Below are 22,636 nucleotides of genomic sequence, written 5' to 3'. Positions count from 1 at the left end.
ACGAGATTCCATCTTGACAGCTTGGCTGTGAAAGTAAAAGACAATCTTGTCAACTAGAAGCAGTGTCTGCGTGGAATGCTGCATTAACAAAAATCCAGCAATAACTCTCTTGGCTATGATATTGCTCACTAATCATATACTACACCACAAATTGGAACATATTCTTCCGGAGGCCCACAAGTGGTTCACATGTTGCACTCTCAGCAGAGAAGAAATGTACAGACATTAAAAAAAGTTTTGCATGACTTTGGTTCTGAGAGTTCTGGAACCTGCACAGAAAATTGGAATAGATATCAACATAAACATCATTTCTGCCCTTTTTATTTCTCATGAAAACCACACATAGTTTGTTGTACTACCATACTGCAAGACCTTCAGAGGTGGTCCAGATTGCTGTACACACTGGTACCTGTAATATCCAGTAGCACATCCTTTTGAATTGATGCATGCTTGTATTCGTTGTAGCATACTATTCACAAGTTCATCAAGGCACTGTTGGTTCAATTTGTCCCACTCCTCAACGGCGATTCAGCGTAGATCCCTCAAAAAAAGGTTGTGTGTTACGTCATCCATAAACAGCCCTTTTCAATCCATCCAGGCGTGTTCGATAGGGTTCATGTCTGGAGAACATGCTGGCCATTCTACTGCAGTGGTCATCCACTGCAGTAATAGCCCTTGGGTGGCCTGAGAAAGGCATAACATCGACAGTTCCTGTCTCTCTATCTCCTCCATGTCCGACTAACAGCACTTTGGTTCACTCCGAGAGGCCTGGACACTTCTACATCTACATCTACATCTACATCCATACTCCGCAAGCCACCTGACGGTGGCAAAAAGTAACAATGCAGACACGGTCAAACTGTGGTATTGAGCTTCTAGGCATAGTTAAACTACAGACAACATGAGCCGTGTACCTCTTTCCTAGTGAAATGACTGGAACTGATCGGCTTTCGGACCCCTCTGTCTCATAAGCGCTGCTCATGAATGATTGTTTACATCTTTGGGCAGGTTTAGTGAAATCTCTCTGAAAAGTAAAAGGGACTGTGTCTGTGATACAATATCCATGGTCAACATCTATCTTCAGGAGTTCTGGGAAATGAGGTAATGCAAAACTTTTTTCGATGTGCGTAGTTCCCAAATAATTTGAAATTTCACTTGCCCTGAAGATAACAAACAGCAAACTTGTCCAAACATTCCATCAAGACACTGTTGTTACTTGGCACATAACCCATAATTTCATCCATAGTAATTGCTTAGAAGTCCATCAGTCTCATAAAGCTGCAGACAGGTCATCAAACTTACAATGCAGCACCTAGTTCATGCTATAAAAAACGCACTGAAATACAAATTTCTCATACAACTAATTTATTTATGTCCACATAGCTTGTAATACTTTAATCAGTGATAAAATAATTAATGAACTTTGTGTGTGGTGGTGAACCCTCCACAGTTAGCTGAAAGGGTTACTTTTGAGACTTTTCTGCAAGAGCAGTAATTTAGGCCTGTCTACCAGTTTGACAGTATACTCATAATGGAAAAACTACTACTTGGGAAGCTAATTAATGAGGACCATGTTAAAATATAGAATTCTTAGATATGTATATAATGAGATGGCATGCACTAAAATGGAAAGCACTACAAAATAATTTTTGTACATACCAAAAGAATCCTTCATAACAATAAGCGACAGGATATAGAGACCCAGGCTGAAGAACTCTGCTAGTACCATAATGTAATGCCATGTCCTGATAGTTAATGCAACCATAATCAGTTCAGTAAGAATTAATGCTGTAAAACTTATGGCAACAATATGAATAAACTCATCTTCAAACAGTATAAGGGCCCCATACATTATAACACCGCCTGAAAAGGAAATTCATTGTTTACAAAACAAATATAAAAAATTAATTAACACAGAAGACATTAGTTAGAGTCAGAAAATTAAACAATGCTGTTGAATGTAATAAAGCGTTGTTATTTTTTGGCTCCAGCTAGATACCGTATTGTCAAATTGGTCTAAACTCCAGGGAATGAAAGCTACTGGCTTTATTAAAAACTTATTTGGGATGAGTAGTTGACAATTTTCTTTTAATTTATTTGCTAAGAGTAGATGTCCTTGCCTACACTTCAGCCAAGTTGACAGTGTTGATAATTTTCCCTGCTTGGTTGTAAAATATAAGTTCTACATCAACAAACTGCACAAATATAACCATACAACTGTCAGTTGTTACCACTGCACTAACTGCTGTTGCAAACTAGTATATAACATGAACAACATTATCTGTATCCTACCCCAGAAACTTCCAATGATATTTGTAGTTCAGTTTAAATTTTGGTATTGTATGCATCCTTATGACAAGTTACTATGAAATATATTCAAGTGTATGTTACCTGTATACAAAGGTTAGTTTCAGTTTTAAATTTTGTTTGTTAGCATTTTACTATCCCTCTTTGTCTCTTTAAAAAACACAATCTTATGACTATCTGCACAACTGAAATTAGTAATGACACCAGTTACGGTATGTGACCTGGGGCTGAAAAGATATAAATGAGGTCTAACCAGTTGATAAGTTTGTGTGTTGAGAGCAACTGAAAACAACTTTTTGGTGGGATGTGCAAATATGCCCAGAGTGCTTTAGGTAAATAAAACAGCATTTTTGAAACCAGGCTTCAAACATGGATGGGTGGATGGATGGAGAGGGTTTTAAGGGCAAACATGGACAACTCAGGAAAAAAGTGGTAGCAGATGGTAGTGGCTGGCTGGCCGCAAGGATAAGGGGAGGAGCCAGCCACTGTGCAATACACTAAAACCTCCAGCCTAAAAGTTTAGGCCAGAGTCCAGACACATCACAAAACTTCAAAACCCTAGACAGGGTGTATACGACCCGGGACAAGCAGGAGATCTGGGAAAAGCCGGGAATTTTTTCATCCGGGAGAAAACCGAGAATTTTTTATAATTCCTGGAATTTTTCATTGTTTTTGTTTTCAGTTAATTTTTTGTAATTTGGACTGGTAAGAACCAATATGCTATCAAAGAATATTAATGTATCCTCGAACTGCAGATACTTCAACAAAAGAACATAAACAAGAGAAAAAAATGAAAATAAATTGCAAAGGAAATGCGCCATATACAATGACACACAGTCCTCATGCAAGTGTCTGCTAACAGCAAAATGTGTCAAAGGCTTTAGGAAGACTATGCAATGCTTCATAACAAATTGCCTCCGATGAGCGTGAAGTCACAACTGTTTCCATTGGATTCGTTTTAGCAGTTACGAGCGGGCTCATGCGCATGCGCTGTTGAGTCGCGTTTGAGTAGTAGATTCTTCCACTTCTGGCTACAGGAATGTGGCTGTTGTCTGTGCAAGCAGTTGCAGCAAGCAGATAGATGCTACCAGGAAAAGGGGCCGCCAAATTCATATTGTTGAGGAAAAAAACTTGTTTCACAAAGTGCCTAGCATCCAGCGCACGTTTCCGCGATTATTCATATGATTTTGAAACGCTTCCCTGTTGGTTTCTGAACATTTTTTAACACATTTTAAGTTGATTTCTGAGTGAATTATAAGTTGACTTTTGAATGCATGTATAGTGTACGTGATGTGTCTGTCAGGAGAATCCTCGTCGCATCTAGAAATAAGCTTTCCGCAGACAAAAGGGGACGGGGCTATACAAGCTAAGGGAGTAAAGCTGAACGGATGAATGCCAATCGCTATCTGATTAAGTTTTTGAATGGGTTTGCGAATCATCAGCATTGTTATAATTACTAGCGAAATCCATAGATTCAGACTTTTCTTTTTTGGTCATCGGTCTACTGACTGGTTTGATGCGGCCTGCCACGAATTCCTTTCCTGTGCTAGCCTCTACATCTCAGAGTAGCACTTGCAACCTACGTCCTCAATTATTTGCTTGACGTATTCCAATCTCTGTCTTCCTCTACAGTTTTTGCACTCTACAGCTCCCTCTAGTACCATGGAAGTCATTCCCTCATGTCTTAGCAGATGTCTTATCATCCTGTCCCTTCTTCTTATCCCTTACCTTATCAGTCCACCTAATTTTCAACATTCGTCTATAGCACCACATCTCAAATGCTTCGATTCTATTCTGTTCCGGTATTCCCATAGTCCATGTTTCACTACCATACAATGCTGTACTCCAGACGTACATCCTCAGAAATTTCTTCCTCAAATTAAGGCCGGTATCGGCTATTAGTAGACTTCTCTTGGCCAGAAATGCCTTTTTTGCCATAGCTAGTCTGCTTTTGATGTCCTCCTTGCTCCATCCGTCATTGGTTATTTTACTGCCTAGGTAGCAGAATTCCTTAACTTCATTGACTTCGTGACCATCAATCCTGATAAGTTTCTCGCTGTTCTCATTTCTACTACTTCTCATTACCTTCGTCTTTCTCCAATTTACTCTCAAACCATACTGTGTACTCATTAGACTGTTCATTCCATTCAGCAGATCATTTAATTCTTCTTCACTTTCACTCAGGATAGCAATGTCATCAGCGAATCGTATCATTGATATCCTTTCACCTTGTATTTTAATTCCACTCCTGAACCTTTCTTTTATTTCCATCATTGCTTCCTCGATGTACAGATTGAAGAGTAGGGGCGAAAGGCTACAGCCTTGTCTTACTCCCTTCTTAATACGAGCACTTCGTTCTTGATTGTCCACTCTTATTATTCCCTCTTGGTTGTTGTACATATTGTATATGACCCGTCTCTCCCTATAGCTTACACCTACTTTTTTCAGAATCTTGAACAGCTTGCACCATTTTATATTGTCCAACGCTTTTTCCAGGTCGACAAATCCTAGGAACGTGTCTTGATTTTTCTTTAGCCTTGCTTCCATTATTAGCCGTAACGTCAGAATTGCCTCTCTCATCCCTTTACTTTTTCTAAAGCCAAACTGATCGTCACCTAGCGCATTCTCAATTTTCTTTTCCATTCTTCTGTATATTATTCTTGTAAGCAGCTTCGATGCATGAGCTGTTAAGCTGATTGTGCGATAATTCTCGCACTTGTCAGCTCTTGCCGTCTTCGGAATTGTGTGCTTTTCCAAAAGTCAGATGGTATGTCGCCAGACTCATATATTCTACACACCAATGTGAATAGTCGTTTTGTTGCCACTTCCCCTAATGATTTTAGAAATTCTGATGGGATGTTATCTATCCCTTCTGCCTTATTTGACCGTAAGTCGTTCAAAGCTCTTTTAAATTCTGATTCTAATGCTGGATCCCCTATCACTTCTAAATCAACTCCTGTTTCTTCTTCTATCACATTAGACAAATCTTCATCCTCAGAGGCTTTCAATGTATTCTTTCCACCTATCTGCTCTCTCCTCTGCTTTTGACAGTGGAATTCCCGTTGCACTCTTAATGTTACCACCGTTGCTTTTAATGTCACCAAAGGTTGTTTTGACTTTCCTGTATGCTGAGTCTGTCCTTCCGACAATCGTATCTTTTTCGATGTCTTCACCTTTTTCCTGCAGCCATTTCGTCTTAGCTTCCCTGCACTTCGTATTTATTTCATTCCTCAGCGACTTGTATTTCTGTATTCCTGATTTTCCCAGAACATGTTTGTACTTCCTCCTTTCATCAATCAACTGAAGTTTTTCTTCTGTTACCCATGGTTTCTTCGCAGGTACCTTCATTGTACCTATGTTTTCCTTCCCATCTTCTGTGATGACCCTTTTTAGAGACGTCCATTCCTCTTCAACTGTGTTGCCTACTGCGCTATTCCTTATTGCTGTATCTATAGCATTAGAAAACTTCAAACGTATCTCGTCATTCCTTAGAACTTCCGTATCCCACTTCTTAGCGTATTGATTCTTCCTTGCTAATGTCTTGAACTTCAGCCTACTCTTCATCACTACTATATTGTGATCTGAGTCTGTATCTGCTCCTGGGTACGCCTTACAATCCAGTATCTGATTTCAGAATCTCTGTCTGACCTTGATGTAATCTAATTGAAATCTTCCCGTATCTCCCGGCCTTTTCCAAGTATACCTCCTCCTCTTGTGATTCTTGAACAGGGTATTCGCTATTACTAGCTGAAACTTGTTACAGAACTGAATTAGTCTTTCTCCTCGTTCATTCCTTGTCCCAAGCCTATATTCTCCTGTAACGTTTTCTTCTACTCCTTCCCCTACAACTGCATTCCAGTCGCCCATGACTATTAGATTTTCGTCCCCCTTTACATATTGCATTACCCTTTCAATATCCTCATACATTTTCTCTATCTGTTCATCTTCAACTTGCGACGTCGGCATGTATACCTGAACTATCGTTGTCGGTGTTGGGTCTGCTGTCGATTCTGATTAGAACAACCCGGTCACTGAACTGTTCACAGTAACACACCCTCTGCCCTACTTTCCTATTCATAACGAATCCTACACCAGTTATACCATTTCCTGCTGCTGTTGATATTACCCGATACTCATCTGACCAGAAATCCTTGTCTTCCTTCCACTTCCCTTCACTGACCCCTACTATATCTAGATTGAGCATTTGCATTTCTCTTTTCAGATTTTCTAGTTTCCCTACTACGTTCAAGCTTCTGACATTCCACGCCCCCAACTCGTAGAATATTATCCTTTCGTTGATTATTCAATCTTCTTCTCATGATAACCTCCCCCTTGGCACTCCCCTCCCGGAGATCCGAATGGGGGACTATTCTGGAATCTTTTGCCAATGGAGAGATCATCATGACACTTCTTCAACTACAGGCCACATGTCCTGTGGATACACGTTACGTGTCTTTAATGCAGTGGTTTCCATTGCCTTCTGCATCCTCATGTCGTTGATCATTGCTGATTCTTCCGCCTTTAGGGGCAATTTCCCACCCCTAGGACAAGAGAGTGCCCTGAACCTCTATCCGCTCCTCCGCCCTCTTTGACAAGGCCGTTGGCAGAATGAGGCTGACTTCTTATGCTGGAAGTCTTCGGCCGCCAATGCTGATTATTTATCAAAATTTAGGCAGTGGCGCGGATCGAACCCAGGACCGAAGACGTATTGATTATGAAGCAAAGACGCTACCCCTAGACCACTGGTCAGACTATCAGAATGGAAATAAACGATTGACAGGAATGAAATTTTGACAGAAAATTTTTGGTCACATTGCTACCCTAGTACGAACCAGTAGTACAGTCCCTGGCAAGCAGCCGCCTAAGTTCTATTCTGGAAGTAACGCGGAAAACGTGTTGTTCGAACACGTAATAACGCCTAACCGGAAGACAATCACGGGATAACTAAACCCGTGCTTCTGGCAGGGTTAGTGAAGTTAATCGGCGAGCAAATTTTGACAGTGGCAGCAATAGCTACAGAATTGGTGATGACAAGACTGTTTGTTAGAACGAGGAAGGAGAAGAAATGTGGACATCACACAAATTATGGAAGAGTAAGACGATTCCACATTTACATAAGAATTTCGTTATACTACTTTTCCATCTCATGCTTGGGAAACTGGTGCCTATGAATGAAATGTGAAACTATTTCATAACATAAAGATTTTTGCTTGTAATGGCCTAATGGGCATTTGATATTGGTACTTCGTGGATTAGATTCTGTCGTGTTACAGAAATGGCCATTTGTGCCAAAACAGTCTCGTTTATTTGGTGTGTTACAAAATGTCTGCAACATTAGAAAGGCCTATTTTGTTTTATCTAGCAGTGACAAAATAGACTTAATCAGATTGAGAAACCATACCAGTCTTGGGTACTATTTGTATTAACAGCTTCTTCAGTACTAGATAACGACATTTCGTTTTTTCATGTAGCAAAAAGTTTGATGAACTTTGATGAGGTAATAGATTCTTTCGCAGAATGGAAAGCACGCCATGCAAAGCTGTAGCAAGATTAGAGAGGAAAAAATGCTAGCAGCTGAGGTTTGAAGAAATGTGCAATTTCTTGCTTATCTCTTGTCAGTATTGGTTTTATGCATCCTACATTTAATTGTATGTCACACAAAACAGCAAGTTATTAACTAACAGGCAATAAAGAGTTCAGATTTTCTGAAAAGTTTTTGTTCTCTCGATTACAAATAATCCCAGCCGCTATTAATTGTGAGAGTCTTTTTTTAAGAGAGGCAGGCTGTCAAACTGGCTGGCTGGGACCAGGAGAGGCATCATAGGACATTTCAATTTCCACTCTCCTGACTATAGTTTGGACGTGCGGTAGAAAAATGTTTTATGAAGAGACATGGCACTGCACCTTGGCATACTTAAGACCAAATGATATGTCGTAAGGTTCCTCGAATACATATGTTTTATGTTTCAGACTTTTCAGAAAAATGTGCGCTACAAGATGAACATATTTTCAAAATTCGATTTTTTTTAGTATAGACCCATTTTGCAAATGTCGTAGATCCGGGGCTGATGCGCAGAGCAGTCTGAGTTATAGTGGGTAGTCTCCACGTGACATGCGTTTACATTTAGTGATTTTGCTGTTTCCCCTTCGTTTCCTCTCACGTCAAATGAAAACAATCAGGATATCTGTGACCAGGAGCTATCAAGTGAATTAAAACACATTCACATAATTACAGAAGCCTGAAATATGTCATTAGTTTCAGATTTGATTTTATTTCCACCTTTCTGACACTCAAGCATTAATTGCCTTGCAGAACGATGAAGTTGTTTGTTATTTTTGTCTGTTTGCTAAAGAAATTTGACTTTTGTTAACCTTTTCCGCAGAGGCAGTCAATGTACTTGAAACAAAACGTTTAATTCCACAGCACTGGCCAGTTTCAAATGTTCGCTGCATTTCAAGTGCACGTTTTCATTTTCTAGCACGTATGGCATTATGCCATAATAAAGAACCAAACACGATATAATACAGTACTGGTGCTCCAAGAAAATTTCCATCGCGAAAACCACACTGAAAATGTTAATATCAGGTCGAGGTCTACTTCATTGGGAATCTGGACATACGAATATGCCCTTTAAGTATGCACTTTAAATGTGCACATTTTAATATGGTTCACGATATTCCGATGCTCTTGCAGTATACTCTGATGTCTTGTTTCTTTTATGAAGTAATGGATGATTTTCCAATGTTTTACACGTACGTACGTATGGGCTTCCTACGTCATGATAGCGCCATGCCAAGCACCGTGTCGCCTGTTACCTGCGCTCTCTGGCAACTGCTGAAACGAACCTGTTTCTAACAGGTCGCGGGAAAATATTGTGAATAGTAACTTGAAAAGCGTTACTTTCAAAATAAATATCATTTTATGTAAGTTGAACTATTTGCAAGAATGTACCATGAATTTATTTAATCACAGAGCGTTTGACTCTTAAAAATCAACTATCTGATGAAGAGCCATTTAGAAGTCTTTCGAACCCTGAAGATCAGACATTCATGTCATTATTAAAAAATTTACTGGCACATTTGTGTGAACTATCTTGAAGCGTAACACGCACAAAAAAGATCAACAGTATATGCAAAAGCTTAGCTTCTCTTGCAGCTTCAGACAAATATTATTTGTGAAAGCCTTGCTTTTCTTGTGCCAACACTATCTATATTAATTTAAACTATTAACTTTCCCTGTTTGTATTTTCGTGCTACTTAACAGTGATGGTGCTGTTTTGCTGACTACATCACGTGTCCTATGCTCTGAATATCCGCTGTCATCGGCTGGCGAGATCACGTGACATGAGCTACGAACAGCTTACAAAAGTGCATCGAAATCTCAATTTCAATGATTCGGAAAGTAACATGCGGTGTTTGGTGGAATTCCAATGTATACTTTCGTAATACTAAAATACGCAGCATACATGTTGCTGCACATCAAAGATATTTCCAAAACGTGTCTTTTTCCCTGAATTTGGTTTTCTAAAGTGCCGGGAAATTGTACGCCCATGTATAAAACCATAATCCTTCAAAGGATTGATAAGGGAAAATATACTGTCAACCGGGAGAAAGTGTATTTTTAACTGGGAAATCTGGGATTTTTTTTTTCCTTGTCCACGTATACACCCTGCTAGACACACACCTCTCATCATTAGCTAAAACACAGGGCAGATCCCCATCAACTCTTGCTTCTGCACTTGCATCACGGTATAAAATGCAGTCTTTTAAAACGTGCTGGAGAGAGATGAGCACACCACAAGCATCACAAATCGGGGGATCCTCCCGCCCTAATAGAAAGCTATGTGTGAGACAACAGTGTCCAATCTGAAGACGCGTGAGGGTCACTTCTTTCCGCCTGAGCACCCGGCAGGAGGTACGCCACGGCCGAGTTGTTGACTTCACGAACTGCAGTTTATTGTTCATCACCGCCAGCCATTCTTCCTCCCACAACTCCATGCACTTCTTGTGGAGTGCAGAAATGACAGACTGCAAGGGAATAGGACATTGGACCACATCCTGCTCTCTGCAGGCCTCCTTGGCAGCCCGATCGGCCTGTTCATTGCCCCATATTCTTACATGACCAGGCACCCAGCAGAAGGACACCTCCTTATCCCGCCGTTTGAGCCAGTACAGTTGGTCATATATCAGCTGGACCATATCCATAGTTGGGTACAGATTCTGCAATTATTGTAAGGCACTAAGAGAATCGGAGCACAGGAGACACCGATTGCCCTGAACACGATTCATCTGCTCCAATGCCTTCAGGATCACGTGGAGCTCCACTGCGAAAATGGTATATTCATCAGGAGGGTGAATACGGGTAACATGATCAGGGAACAGTACAGAACAGCCAAGGAAATTCTCCTGTTGTGTGTATTGCAAGTTTTGATTTATGACTGTGAGGCATTGACTTTGAAAAAGAAAACCAGTCAAAAGTTGATGGCTGCACCTTGGGAATTACTACGAGAGACAGTAAAGCAAACAAAAATATGAGGGAACAATTTGGAGTTGAAGACTTAATTATGGATCGCCAAGAAAATTAGGTTGAGGTAGGCTAAACATTTATCCAACCAAAGAGATGCTAAATGGTAGAAAGCAGTTGTTTGCCAAATTACGAGACACATAAGCTTGTTTCTATTGGAAGAAGGACAGTTAATATTAAGGAACACAGAGGAGAAATACAGAAGACTATCATTGAAGATTGCAATGCAAGGAGAAATCTAGAGATGGCTTTCATCCAGAATAGGTATTGATCATTGGAAAAAAGAAGCATGAAATCCATTAACAAGTTGGGAGAACGGGAAAAATGGGGTGAGTGGAGTAGGACTTGCACTCTACGGGTTCCATATAATAATAATAACACGAAGAAGAGTTTCATATGGTTTAATGGCTTTGTGCAAGTCTTTCTATAGGATGGCAGCTCATATGTCCATAATTTACCACAGTTACCCATCCGGGGAAAGCTACAGTTTAACATGGAATCCAAACCACATGTTCTTTCTGGCAACTCTTCACTTTGGTGAGTGGTGAAGGGCAGGTTAAAATGACAGTCAAAAAATGCATGCTCTGAATGAAATTTGTTCCCACAACCTCTCAGTGTCTAGACATGTGCTTTACAATCACACCCAATATATGTATATACAAATCATCTACAGGTTTTGATGAGTGAGTTTGTGCATATCAAAATATATGACCAAATGTTTGTATCTTTTATTATGGTATGTTAATAATTTTTACTTTTGTATAGTCTAGTTAACAATCGAATGAAACAATTTTTGTGTCATACACAATTTGTTTTTATTCTTTGCAAGTTTTTCTTGCAGTGGCCTGGAATATGTGCATATTTTTGTTTGTACTATTTAGTTTACATTTTGTGATGATTTATATGTAGGTTATAAACTGTTATGGCAGGTTGCTTTTCTAGGATGCAATAATTCTATAATAAAGTACGTTCTACTTACGGGTTTCGTGGATGTTGTGTTTTTGTTCCTTTTTGGAGTTGTTCTTGTACTAATAGTTGTCAATTGAAATTTTATTTTTCAGTCTTCATAGCACTAGAAACAGAACACTTGTCCTGATGTTATGTTCTGGTTGGTGTTGGTAATTGTTGACTGTTACTGCCAAAGACTGAATGTTACTGCCAACAATTGAATGCAGTTTTGTGATATCTGTGGTGTGTGTGTGTGTGTGTGTGTGTGTGTGTGTGTGTGTGTGTGTGTGAGAGAGAGAGAGAGAGAGAGAGAGAGAGAGAGAGAGAGAGAGGGAGAGGGAGAGGGAGAGGGAGGTGGGAGGTGGGAGGTGGGAGGTGGGGTGGAGTGAGGGTGAATGAGGATATGTATTCGATTCAATGTGGCTGCATGTACAAGTGAAATGATTTTTATCTTATCATTTCTTTTTTTAAGTGTGGCAGAGTCTCTGTATTGATGTGTGTTCACTCATTTATCACATATTTGTTTTCACCAATGGTTCTCTGGATGTGGTAATTTTCGTACATTTGGATAAGGTATTTGTCGTAGTTGTTTATTCTGATTATTCTCAAATCTTACACGTTTGTAGGATGGTGGTTATGGTTTAAGTGCTCTGCAAAAGTGGAATGATTTGTTTCATTCTTTTAATGGCTGACATGTTCTTTGTACTGTGTTTTAAAATAACTGCATGTCCTGCCTACATATATTGTGCCGGCCGGAGTGGCCGTGTGGTTTTAGGCTTTGCAGCCTGGAACCGAGTGACCGCTACAGTCACAGGTTCGAATCCTGCCTTGGGCATCGATGTGTGTTGTCCTTAAGTTAATTAGGTTTAATTAGTTCTAAGTTCTAGGTGACTGATGACCTCAGAAGTTAAGTCGCATAGTGCTCAGAGCCATTTTGAGCCATATATTGCATCACAACTTCGGCATTCAAGTTTATATATTCCTGATCCATGGAATTTATCCCTCTTGATTGCTGGTTGGCTCAAGTTGATTACAGGGTTTGCACAGTTTTATATGCTATTTGGAAGCCCCATTTCTTTAGTATGTTTGCCATTGTGTGTGTTAATTTGTATGTCATCTGCTACTTTTCTGTGTGCCGTTGTCATTGTGCAGGTGAGCTTATGGCTTGTGAATGTCTTTTCATTCTGGAGATGTTGGAAGTGTTGCATTTGTTTTGTATCTGGGTTTTAGTTTTTTGACCGAGTCTGTGTACTACATGTGTGTCTTGCACAACGCTTCTAGCTATTTGTATGATCGTACTCATTTCTTTTTCACAGTTTGTCTTGCTGAGCAGAACCCCGTTTTTTTCACAGTTTTTCTTGTTGAGCAGAACCCTGTTTATTCTATATAACGTATGTGTTAGTGCGCGAAGTTCTTGTTATGGGGACAATTAGATATGGAATGTATAATTGTGTCTGTGACCAGTGATTTTCTGAAAATGTTAAATGAATGTTTGCCATTTTCTTTTGTTATTGTTATGCCAAGAAAATTTATTTGGTCTTCTTTTTCAAATGTGAATTCTATGTATGGTGTGCTTTGTTGATATTAAAATGGATTTCATAAATTTTTTCCATTTGAGACATCTATCAGACAATTAATGTCGTCCACGTATGTTTTGCAGTATCTCATTTTGTAAATGACTGAGAAAAATGTTGGCTACAGTTCCTGATGTTGAGGATCCCTTAAGCAGCACATCACTTTGCAGGTAATATTCATTCTCAAACTGTAAGTAGTTTTGTTCAGTTATCAATCTGAGCAAACTTGTTGTTTCCCTTGCTGCTTCTGGAACAAGGTTGCTGTGGGATGCGAGATTTTGTTCTATGACTCCTATTGTTCCTGTGATAGGGATGGAAGTACACAAGTTGCCTATGTTGAATGAAATCAGTGATGCTGTATGTTTTACCTTTATTTCTGGTGGTGTTCTATTAGGTCTTCTTCTGTTGTTTTCTACTTTATAGTGTTTTGTGATTAATTTTTGGAGATGTTTGGCCATGTGGTATGTTGGTGCTGTCCTGAAATTAATAACTGCTCTTAATTGATTCTTCTGTGTTTTTTAGTATTTCTGTCTATCAGTGAATGCATGTTCTATGTTTTCCAGTGTTCATTTCAGGTTTGCCTGAAATTGTGAACTTGGGTCCGATTTCAGTTTCTGTATCGTTTTGTCATTTATGTATTCCTTGGTTCTCTTGACGTATTGTTCTTTGTCTATAAGTACTGGTGCATTACCCTTGTCTGCTGTAATTATTACACAGTGCCTGCTTCTGTGTGATTTTTCTTTTTGTGTGTGTATTTCGCTATGCTCTTGTCAGTCCAGTGTTTATGTCAAAATTATTTTGTTATTCTTCACATGTAAGGATGTGTTCAGTTTCTGCAATGAAATTTTCTATATATTGATTATTTAACCTGCTGTTGGTGCAATGTTTCAACCCTGTTTCTAAGGGCATATTTTCTTTTTCGTGTAGTTCTGTTTGTAAATGTATGATTACGTCTTTCTTATTGATAGTTCCATTATTTTCTGGTTATGCCTATTTTGTACATATTGCACTGCTCAGTACATGTTGTATTCAGTTTTTTCTATGAGTACCAAGAGGACTGTGGTGTTTCCTAAGTGCTGCCAACTACTGAGTGCATCTTTGTGATATCTGTGACCTGTCTGTGTGAATGCCTGCATGCACACTGTTGTGTGTGTGTGTGTGTGTGTGTGTGTGTGTGTGTGTGTGTGTGTGTGTGTGTGTGTGTGTGTGTGAGAGAGAGAGAGAGAGAGAGAGAGAGAGAGAGAGAGAGAGAGAGAGAGAGAGAGAGAAAATTTCTTTTGGTGTGATCAGGTGTGAAGTGTGGAAAACAACATTATAAGAAGAAGAACAGCACCAACAATGGAACAAAAACACAACATGTAGAACAATGTCCACAAAACCTGGACTTTGAACTTTCAATTATTACTGCATCAAAGAAAACTGCTAGAACTGTTTTTAGCCATTATATAAATGGTCTCAAAGTGCAAACAAAACAGTGCAAACATAACAGTATAAACAAAAATATGCACATCTTCCAGGCAACTGAAGATGCCTTGTACAGAATAAGGGCACATGGCACAAAAATTGTTTCTCATTCAGTTGTAGTCCAAAAGCAAAAATTAGCAACATACCGTGATATTATATGTAAGTGAGGATGACAGAAGTCCAAAAGTTGAAGAGGTCTGTATCTTTTGACTGCATGCCTTGTTGTTGTTGTTGTTGTTGTTATGCTACTCTATCCTGTCCAAGCTTCTTCATCTCCCAGTACCTACTGCAGCCTACATCCTTCTGAATCTGCTTAGTGTACTCATCTCTTGGTCTCCCTCTACGATTTTTACCCTCCACACTGCCCTCCAGTACTAAATTGGTGATCCCTTGATGCCTCAGAACATGTCCTACCAACCGATCTCTTTTTCTAGTGAAGTTGTGCCACAAACTCCTCTTCTCCCCAATTCTATTCAACACCTCCTCATTAGTTATGTGATCTACCCACCTAATCTTGAGCACTCTTCGGTAGCACCACATTTCGAAAGCTTCTATTCTCTTTTTGTCCAAACTATTTACTGTCCACATTTCACTTCCATACATGGCTACACTCCATAACAAATACTTTCAGAAACGACTTCCTAACACTTAAATTAATACTCGATGTTAACAAATTTCTCTTCTTCAGAAACGCATTCCTTGCCATTACCAGTCTACATTTTATATCCTCTCTACTTCGACCATCATCAGTTATTTTGCTCCCCAAATAGCAAAACTCATTTACTACTTTAAGTGTCTCATTTCCTAATATAATTCCCTCAGCATCGCCCGACTTAATTCGACTATATTCCATTATCATCTTTTTGCTTTTGTTGATGGTCATCTTATATCCTCCTTTCAAGACACTGTCTATTCCGTTCAACTGCTCTTCCAAGTCCTTTGCTGTCTGTGACAGAATTACAATGTCATCGGTGAACCTCAACGTTTTTAATTGTTCTCCATGGACTTTAATACTTACTCCAAATTTTTCTTTTGTTTCCTTTACTGCTTGCTCAATATACAGATTGAATAACATCCGGGAGAGGCTACAACCCTGTCTCACTCCCTTCCCAACCACTGCTTCCCTTTCATGCCCCTCGACTCTGCCATCTGGTTTCTGTATAAATTGTAAATAGCCTTTCGCTCACTGTATTTTACCTCTGCCACCTTCAGAATTTGAAAGAGAGTATTCCAGTCAACACTGTCAAAAGCTTTCTGTAAGTCTACAAATGCTAGAAATGTAGGTTTGCCTTTCCTTAAACTAGCTTCTAAGGCAAGTAGTAGGGTTAGTATTGCCTCACATGTTCCAACATTTCTACAGAATCCAAACTGATCTTCCCCAAGGTTGGCTTCTACCAGTTTTTCCATTTGTCTGTAAATAATTCGCGTTAGTATTTTGCATCCGTGACTTATTGAACTGATTGTTCGGTAATTTTAGCATCTGTCAGCACTTGCTTTCCTTGGGATTGGAATTATTATATTCTTCTTGAAATCTGCGGGTATTTCGTTTGTCTCGTAAATCTTGCTCACCAGATGGTATAGTTTTGTCAGGACTGGCTCTCCCAAGGCCATCAGTAGTTCTAATAGAATGTTGCCTACTCCTGGAGCCTTGTTTCGCCTCAGGTCTTTCAGTACTTTGTCAAACTCTTCACGCAGTATCATATCTCCCATTTCATCTTCATCTAAATCCTCTTTCATTTCCATAATATTGTCCTCAAGTACATCGCCCTTGTATAGACCCTCTATATACTCCTTCCACCTTTCTGCTTTCCCTTCTTTGCTTAGAACTGGGTTTCCATCTGAGCTCTTGATATTCATACAAGTGGTTCTATTTTCTTCACAAGGTCTCTTTAATTTTCCTGTAGGCAGTATCTATCTTATCCCTAGTGAGATAAGCTTCTACATCCCTACATTTGTCCTCTAGCCAACAGTGCTTAGCCATTTTGCACTTCTTGTCGATCTCATTTTTGAGACGTTTGTATTCCTGTTTGCCTGCTTCATTTACTGCATTTTTATATTTTCTCCCTTCCTCAATTTAATTTAACATATCGTCTGTGACGCAAGGACTTCTACTAGCCCTTGTCTTTTTACCTACTAGATCCTCTGCTGCCTTCACTACTTCATCTCTCAAGGCTACCCATTCTTCTTTTACTGTATTTCTTTCCCCCATTCCTGTCAATTGCTCCCTTATGCTCTCCCTGAAACACTGTACGTCCTCTGGTTTAGTCAAGTTTATCCAGGTCCCATATCCTTATATTCCCTGATTTCTGCAGTTCCTTCGGTTTTAACGTACAGTTCATAACCAATAGATTGTGGTCAGAGTCCACATCTGCCCCTGGAAATGTCTTACAATTTAAAACCTGGTTTCTAAATCTCTGACTTACCATTATATAATGGTCGTATCTCCAGGCTTCTTCCATGTAGACAACTTTCTTTTATGATTCTTGAACCAAGTCTTAGCTATGATTAAGTTGTGCCCAAAAATGATATATGGCACAAAAGCAAGACTCAGCCTAAAATTGTACTGCAATTACAGGTGGGGCCAATTACAAGCTGCAATGCAAGTCCCCACTTATAAGGTTCTGATGCTAACTATGACTCATCTGCCTTTATTGGGAAGATGGTAATGAAGTTTACAACTGCTGTGTAACAGAATGTGCTTTTAACAGCACTGACATCATGATGGTAGTCATACCAATGTACACTGCTAAGCAGATGGTAGATTACTAGATTAGATTTACAATATGAGTCATCTTACATAAGATCCCTTTGATACATGAAAGTCTTCTCAGTGGGACCATCTAGGTAATTTATGTTATTTCCCTAAGAAACCCACAGATGGGAGTCTGCTCTGTGCCATGAGCCTTCTTTTTATTTCTGGCGTCATCTATGCTTATTTGTATGTCTCTGTCCGTTTCTTTTATGTTGAGACTCTTCTAGTTATTTCTTTCCTCTGATGCAGGCAATTTCCCCCCATCTACAGTCTTATTTGTAGTCCAAATTTTCCCTGTTTTTAATTCAGTCTGTGGAAAGTCACATAATTTCTGAATAGCCTTCTTTCCTTTCCTCCACTTGTTCCTTCTCTTTTATTTGGTGAAGGTACAGTTGATTTCTAGGCCCAGTGTCTGTGTCTTCTCATCAACTGCTACTGCTGCTGCTGTGCAGTACACTTTCTTCTCTATGTTTAACTGACAACTAATTTTAAAACAGGTAAAATTACTGCATTTTAAAAAGTTTTAGTTTGAAAAACCCAAATTCAACTTTACTCTGAAATAATTTTTCCATGGCATTTCCCAGATACCCAATAACAAAAAAACTCCAGAATTTCAATATGCTAAATACACATAAATGGGTGAGTTGAAGCAATTTGCTGAACACATACATGATTAGTAATAGTTAGTGGTTTCGCAAAATGGTACCGTTATTTTTAGAGTTGGATTGTTTTAAAGAAACAATTTTCATCTTGTAGCGGAGATGCTGGGTCACAGATAGGCACAACAAAAAGACTTTCACACTTAAAGCTTTTGGCCAATGCACTTTGTCAACAATGGACACAACATACACATACACACACACACACAAACAAATGCGATTCATAGTATTGCCCATCACTGGCCACTCCATTCTCCCATCTTTGGATAGCTTATGAATCCTGTGGCAGAAGAACTGGGCATCTTTTGTGGGGATCCATGAATCGATTCAATTTTGCACTAATTGGTAAGTTCAGAAGTCCTGGTCAGCCAGACTGTATGCCACTGATCGAAAAAGGTGGTAGTCAGAGAGAGCAACGTATGGAGAATACGGCAGGAGGGATAGGACTTCTCATTTTAACTTCTCCATGTGCACTTTTTGACATTTTAATTCTGTCAGAGACAGCAATGGACTTGGAAGAGCAGTTGAACGGAATGGACAGTGTCTTGAAAGGAGGATATAAGATGAACATCAACAAAAGCAAAACGAGGATAATGGTATGTAGTCGAATTAAGTCTGGTGATGCTGAGAGAATTAGATTAAGAAATGAGACACTTAAAGTAGTAAAGAAGTGTGGCTATTTGGGGAGCAAAATAACTTTCTGAAAGTATTTGTATGGAGTGTAGCCATGTATGGAAGTGAAATGTGGATGATAAATAGTTTAGACAAACAGAGAATAGAAGCATTCAAAATGTGGTGCTACAGAAGAATGCTCAAGATTAGATGGGTAGATCACATAACTAATGAGGAGGTATTGAATAGAATTGGGGAGAAGAGGAGCCTGTGGCACAACTTGACAAGAAGAAGGGACCGGTTGGTAGGACATGTTCTGAGACATCGAGGGATCACCAATTTAGCATTGGAGGGCAGCGTGGAGGGTAAAAATCGAAGAGGGAGACAAGAGATGAGCACACTAAGCAGATTCAGAAGGATGTAGGCTCCAGTAGGTACTGGGAGATGAAGGAGCTTTGACAGGAGATACAGTAGAATGGAGAGCTGCATCAAACCAATCTTAGGACTGAAGACCACAGCAAGAACAATGTATATTTTGATGGGATTTGGGACATGGGGTCGAGTACTGACCTGTTGCAAAATGACCTTTACGTGTCTATTGCTGTATTGTGGCTGTTTGTGTTTCAGTGTTGGGCTTGAACGAATCAACTGCTTTTGATAATGTCCTCTGACTGTCTTTGTCTGTTTCAGTAGCTACAAAAACATTCTGTCTTCCACCGCCATGTCAGTCTTCAACATCAAAATCAATGTTCTTAAGGAATTGAAAACATTCTCAGCACATTCTTCCACTCAGAGTTCCCTCACCATTAGTCTTCCCAGCATTTTAAGAGCCACATGTGCAGATTTCTTCATGTTAAAGCACAAAATTAAAACTTCCTGCAAGTGGTGAGAAGTGGGTATGTAAGTTGACATAATTAATCGAGAATAACCTTATAATGCAATCTCAAATGAACTAATATTTTTATGGCATTATGTTCACAGATGCCTGAGCTTCTTGTATTACACCTATAATCACCAAAACTGCTACTGCCGGTTCTTGCAAAATGGCAGAAGCAAAGTTGTAGACCTAATACTTCACCTCTGAAGGCATTACCAACAAACAAATCCAGGGTACAACAGCTATGGGCACCCGCACGGCACCATCCCATGCCAACCTATTCATCGGCCATCTAGAGGAATCCCTCCTAAAAACCCAGAAGCCTAAACCCCTCAGATTCATTGATGACATCTTTGCTATCTGGATGAAAGGTAAAGACAACCTATCCACATTCCTCCAGAACCTCAACAATTTCTCTCCCATTTGCTTCACCAGGTCCTACTTAAGCCAACAAGCCACCTTTCTAGATGTTGACCTCCACCTTGAAGATGGCTACGTCACTACCTCCATCCATATCAAACCTACCAACCACCAGCAATACCTCCATTTCAACAGCTTCCACCTATTCCACACCAAGAAGTCACTTCCATACAACTTAGCCACCTGTGGTCATCACATCTGCAGTGACGAGCAGTTCTCGAAATATGCGAAGGGTCTCACTGAAGCCTTCAGTGACGATAATTATCCTCCCACCCTTGTACAAAAACAAGTCTCCCATGCCTTATCTTTCCAGTCTCTGACCACCTCCCGAAGTCCAACATTCTGGCCACAGATGAGCATTTACCTCGTAACTCAGTACCACCCAGGACTGGAACTACTGAATTACATTCTCTACCAGGGTTTTGATTTACTTTCATCGTGCCTTAATTAAGAAATGTCCTGCCAACTCCCCCCACCCCCCTGCCAGTTGTATTATGCTGTCCACCGAACCTACACAATGTACTCTTCCATCCTGACACAAATCCTGCTCCCAGTCCCTTTCCTCAAGACTCATATCCTGTAATAGACCTAATGGCAAGACCTGTCCCATACATTCTCCCACCACCGCCACCTACTCCAGTCTGGTCACTGACATCACCTATCCCATCAAAGGCAAGGCTACCTGTGCAACCAATCGTTTGGTCTACTAGCTAAGCTGCAACCACTGTGCTGCATCCTATGTAGGCATGACAACCAACATGCTGTGTGCCCACATGAATGGCCACCGACAAACTGTAGCTGAGAAACTAGTGGACCACCCTGTTGCTGAACACGCTGCCAAACATGATATCCTTAATTTCAATGAACTGCTTCACAGCCTGTGCCATATGGATCCTTCCCACCAACAACAGCTTTTCTGAACTGTGCAAGTGGGAACTTTCCCTGCAATAAATCCTACAACACGCGATCTAGTGTAGCCTCAGCCTTTACTAATCGCTGTCCTCACCCATCCAGACCCTTCCCTGCTCCCATTCCAGCACTACACAGCTGTCATTCCACCACCACATCCAGTCTTTTTTTTCCATTTATTTCTCTCACTTTCCACTACTTCCGCCTCCCCCCCCCCCCCCCCCCAACCTTCCCCTGCTCGTCGCCTAACCTGCAGCACTACACTATCCACCATCCCCACCATACTACTCCTCCCCCTCCTTACCTCAACCCGGTCACCACTCCCATGATGTACTGATGCTGCAACTTGCGGTGTGGTTTCAGTTGCCTGAGACTGCAGTCGTGTGTGTGAGCGGCGTGTGTGCGTGCGTGTGTGTGCGTGTGCGTGCGTGTGTGGGTGTGTGTGTGTTTTGATGAAGGCCATTTGCTGAAAGCTTTAGGTGTGAAAGTCTTTTTGTTGTGCCTATCTGCAACTCAGCACCTCCGTTATACCGTGAGTAGCAACTTTTCTTCTCATAATATTGTACAATCCATCCTGGATTTTCCATTGTTTAATATTCATCTTGTTAATCCTTGCATCAATATCATAAACATATTGTAACTACTCTTACCTTGGTATATACTGATGAGTACCCACATGAAAAATGTTTTATATGACAGAGAACGTCCTTTACTCAATTCTTTATATAGCTCTGGATACGTGAGAGCTATTTTACTTGAAACATCTTTATCCAAGACCAGTGAAAACACAGGAAACATTGTATACAATGTAGCATACCTAGAAATGATGAAAATACATTTCACTGATACCTGCCACAATAACATACATTCATTATGTAGTAAAAAAATAATTTGTGTCAAATCATCTTACCCCACCATCAAGAACCCCTGATAGAGTGGTACCGATGAGAAGTAGAAAACTGATGAGAAAACAGCCTGCATAGTGGATATAATCAGACCACGATGAATGACAAACTGACTTAGTGCCGCAGATCGCTTGTACGAACGACGTCCGTGGACAAGTAAAAGACGTGCTAAGTGCTGAAACTGTGGTATTGAAAAATCAGCTGCCAATGATGCCTGAAGACCTTCCTGTCCTTGAATACCTATTCCTGGAAGTAAATAAATATTTTTTTCCAATTAAAACAGTCAGACAGTAATACATGTTTTCCATTTCTTGGCAGGGCAAATATTTAACATACAGCTGAACAAATGATGCTTCGGTATGCATTAATTTCATCTGACATAAAACAACTAACTATACAGCAATGACATACCATTTAGAGACAAATATTGGAAATAAAGTAAAACTTAGTTTACACTCATACATGTTTTACATATCACTAAGGGTGTGTGTCCAGTATTAACTTGAGTAAATAAGGAAAGCTGCCTAAGACTCATCCACAGCCGTACTGCTAGGAATGAACTGAGTAAAGGAGTTAGATTCATATCACACCAGCAATATTTTGACTTAGTTGCATTCTAGAAGGAGAGCCACTGACCATCAATATTATGCTTCTTTTACAGTCTGAACAAACACGCGATCTAGTG

General features: G+C 40.0%; 1 protein-coding gene across 1 annotated transcript in view; it reads right to left on the bottom strand.

Moving 5' to 3' along the window:
- The window catches only part of LOC126313420 (probable phospholipid-transporting ATPase IIB), a 40,758-nt gene extending 18,367 nt beyond the window's left edge, over positions 1 to 22,391 (bottom strand). The window contains exons 1-3 of the mRNA XM_049992362.1: positions 21,957 to 22,391; positions 21,697 to 21,863; positions 1,660 to 1,863 (exon numbers count right to left, since the gene is read on the bottom strand). Coding sequence (XP_049848319.1) covers positions 1,660 to 1,863; positions 21,697 to 21,863; positions 21,957 to 22,027 — 442 coding nt within the window. The 5' untranslated portion in view covers positions 22,028 to 22,391. The remainder of the gene's footprint in view (positions 1 to 1,659; positions 1,864 to 21,696; positions 21,864 to 21,956) is intronic.
- Between the last annotated feature and the right edge of the window lie 245 nt (positions 22,392 to 22,636).

The sequence above is a fragment of the Schistocerca gregaria genome, unplaced genomic scaffold, assembly GCF_023897955.1.
Source record: "Schistocerca gregaria isolate iqSchGreg1 unplaced genomic scaffold, iqSchGreg1.2 ptg000483l, whole genome shotgun sequence".
In the NCBI taxonomy this organism is placed as follows: domain Eukaryota; kingdom Metazoa; phylum Arthropoda; class Insecta; order Orthoptera; family Acrididae; genus Schistocerca; species Schistocerca gregaria.
Note: the sequence above shows the minus strand (reverse complement) of the source record. Positions and strands in the feature narration are given on the sequence as shown.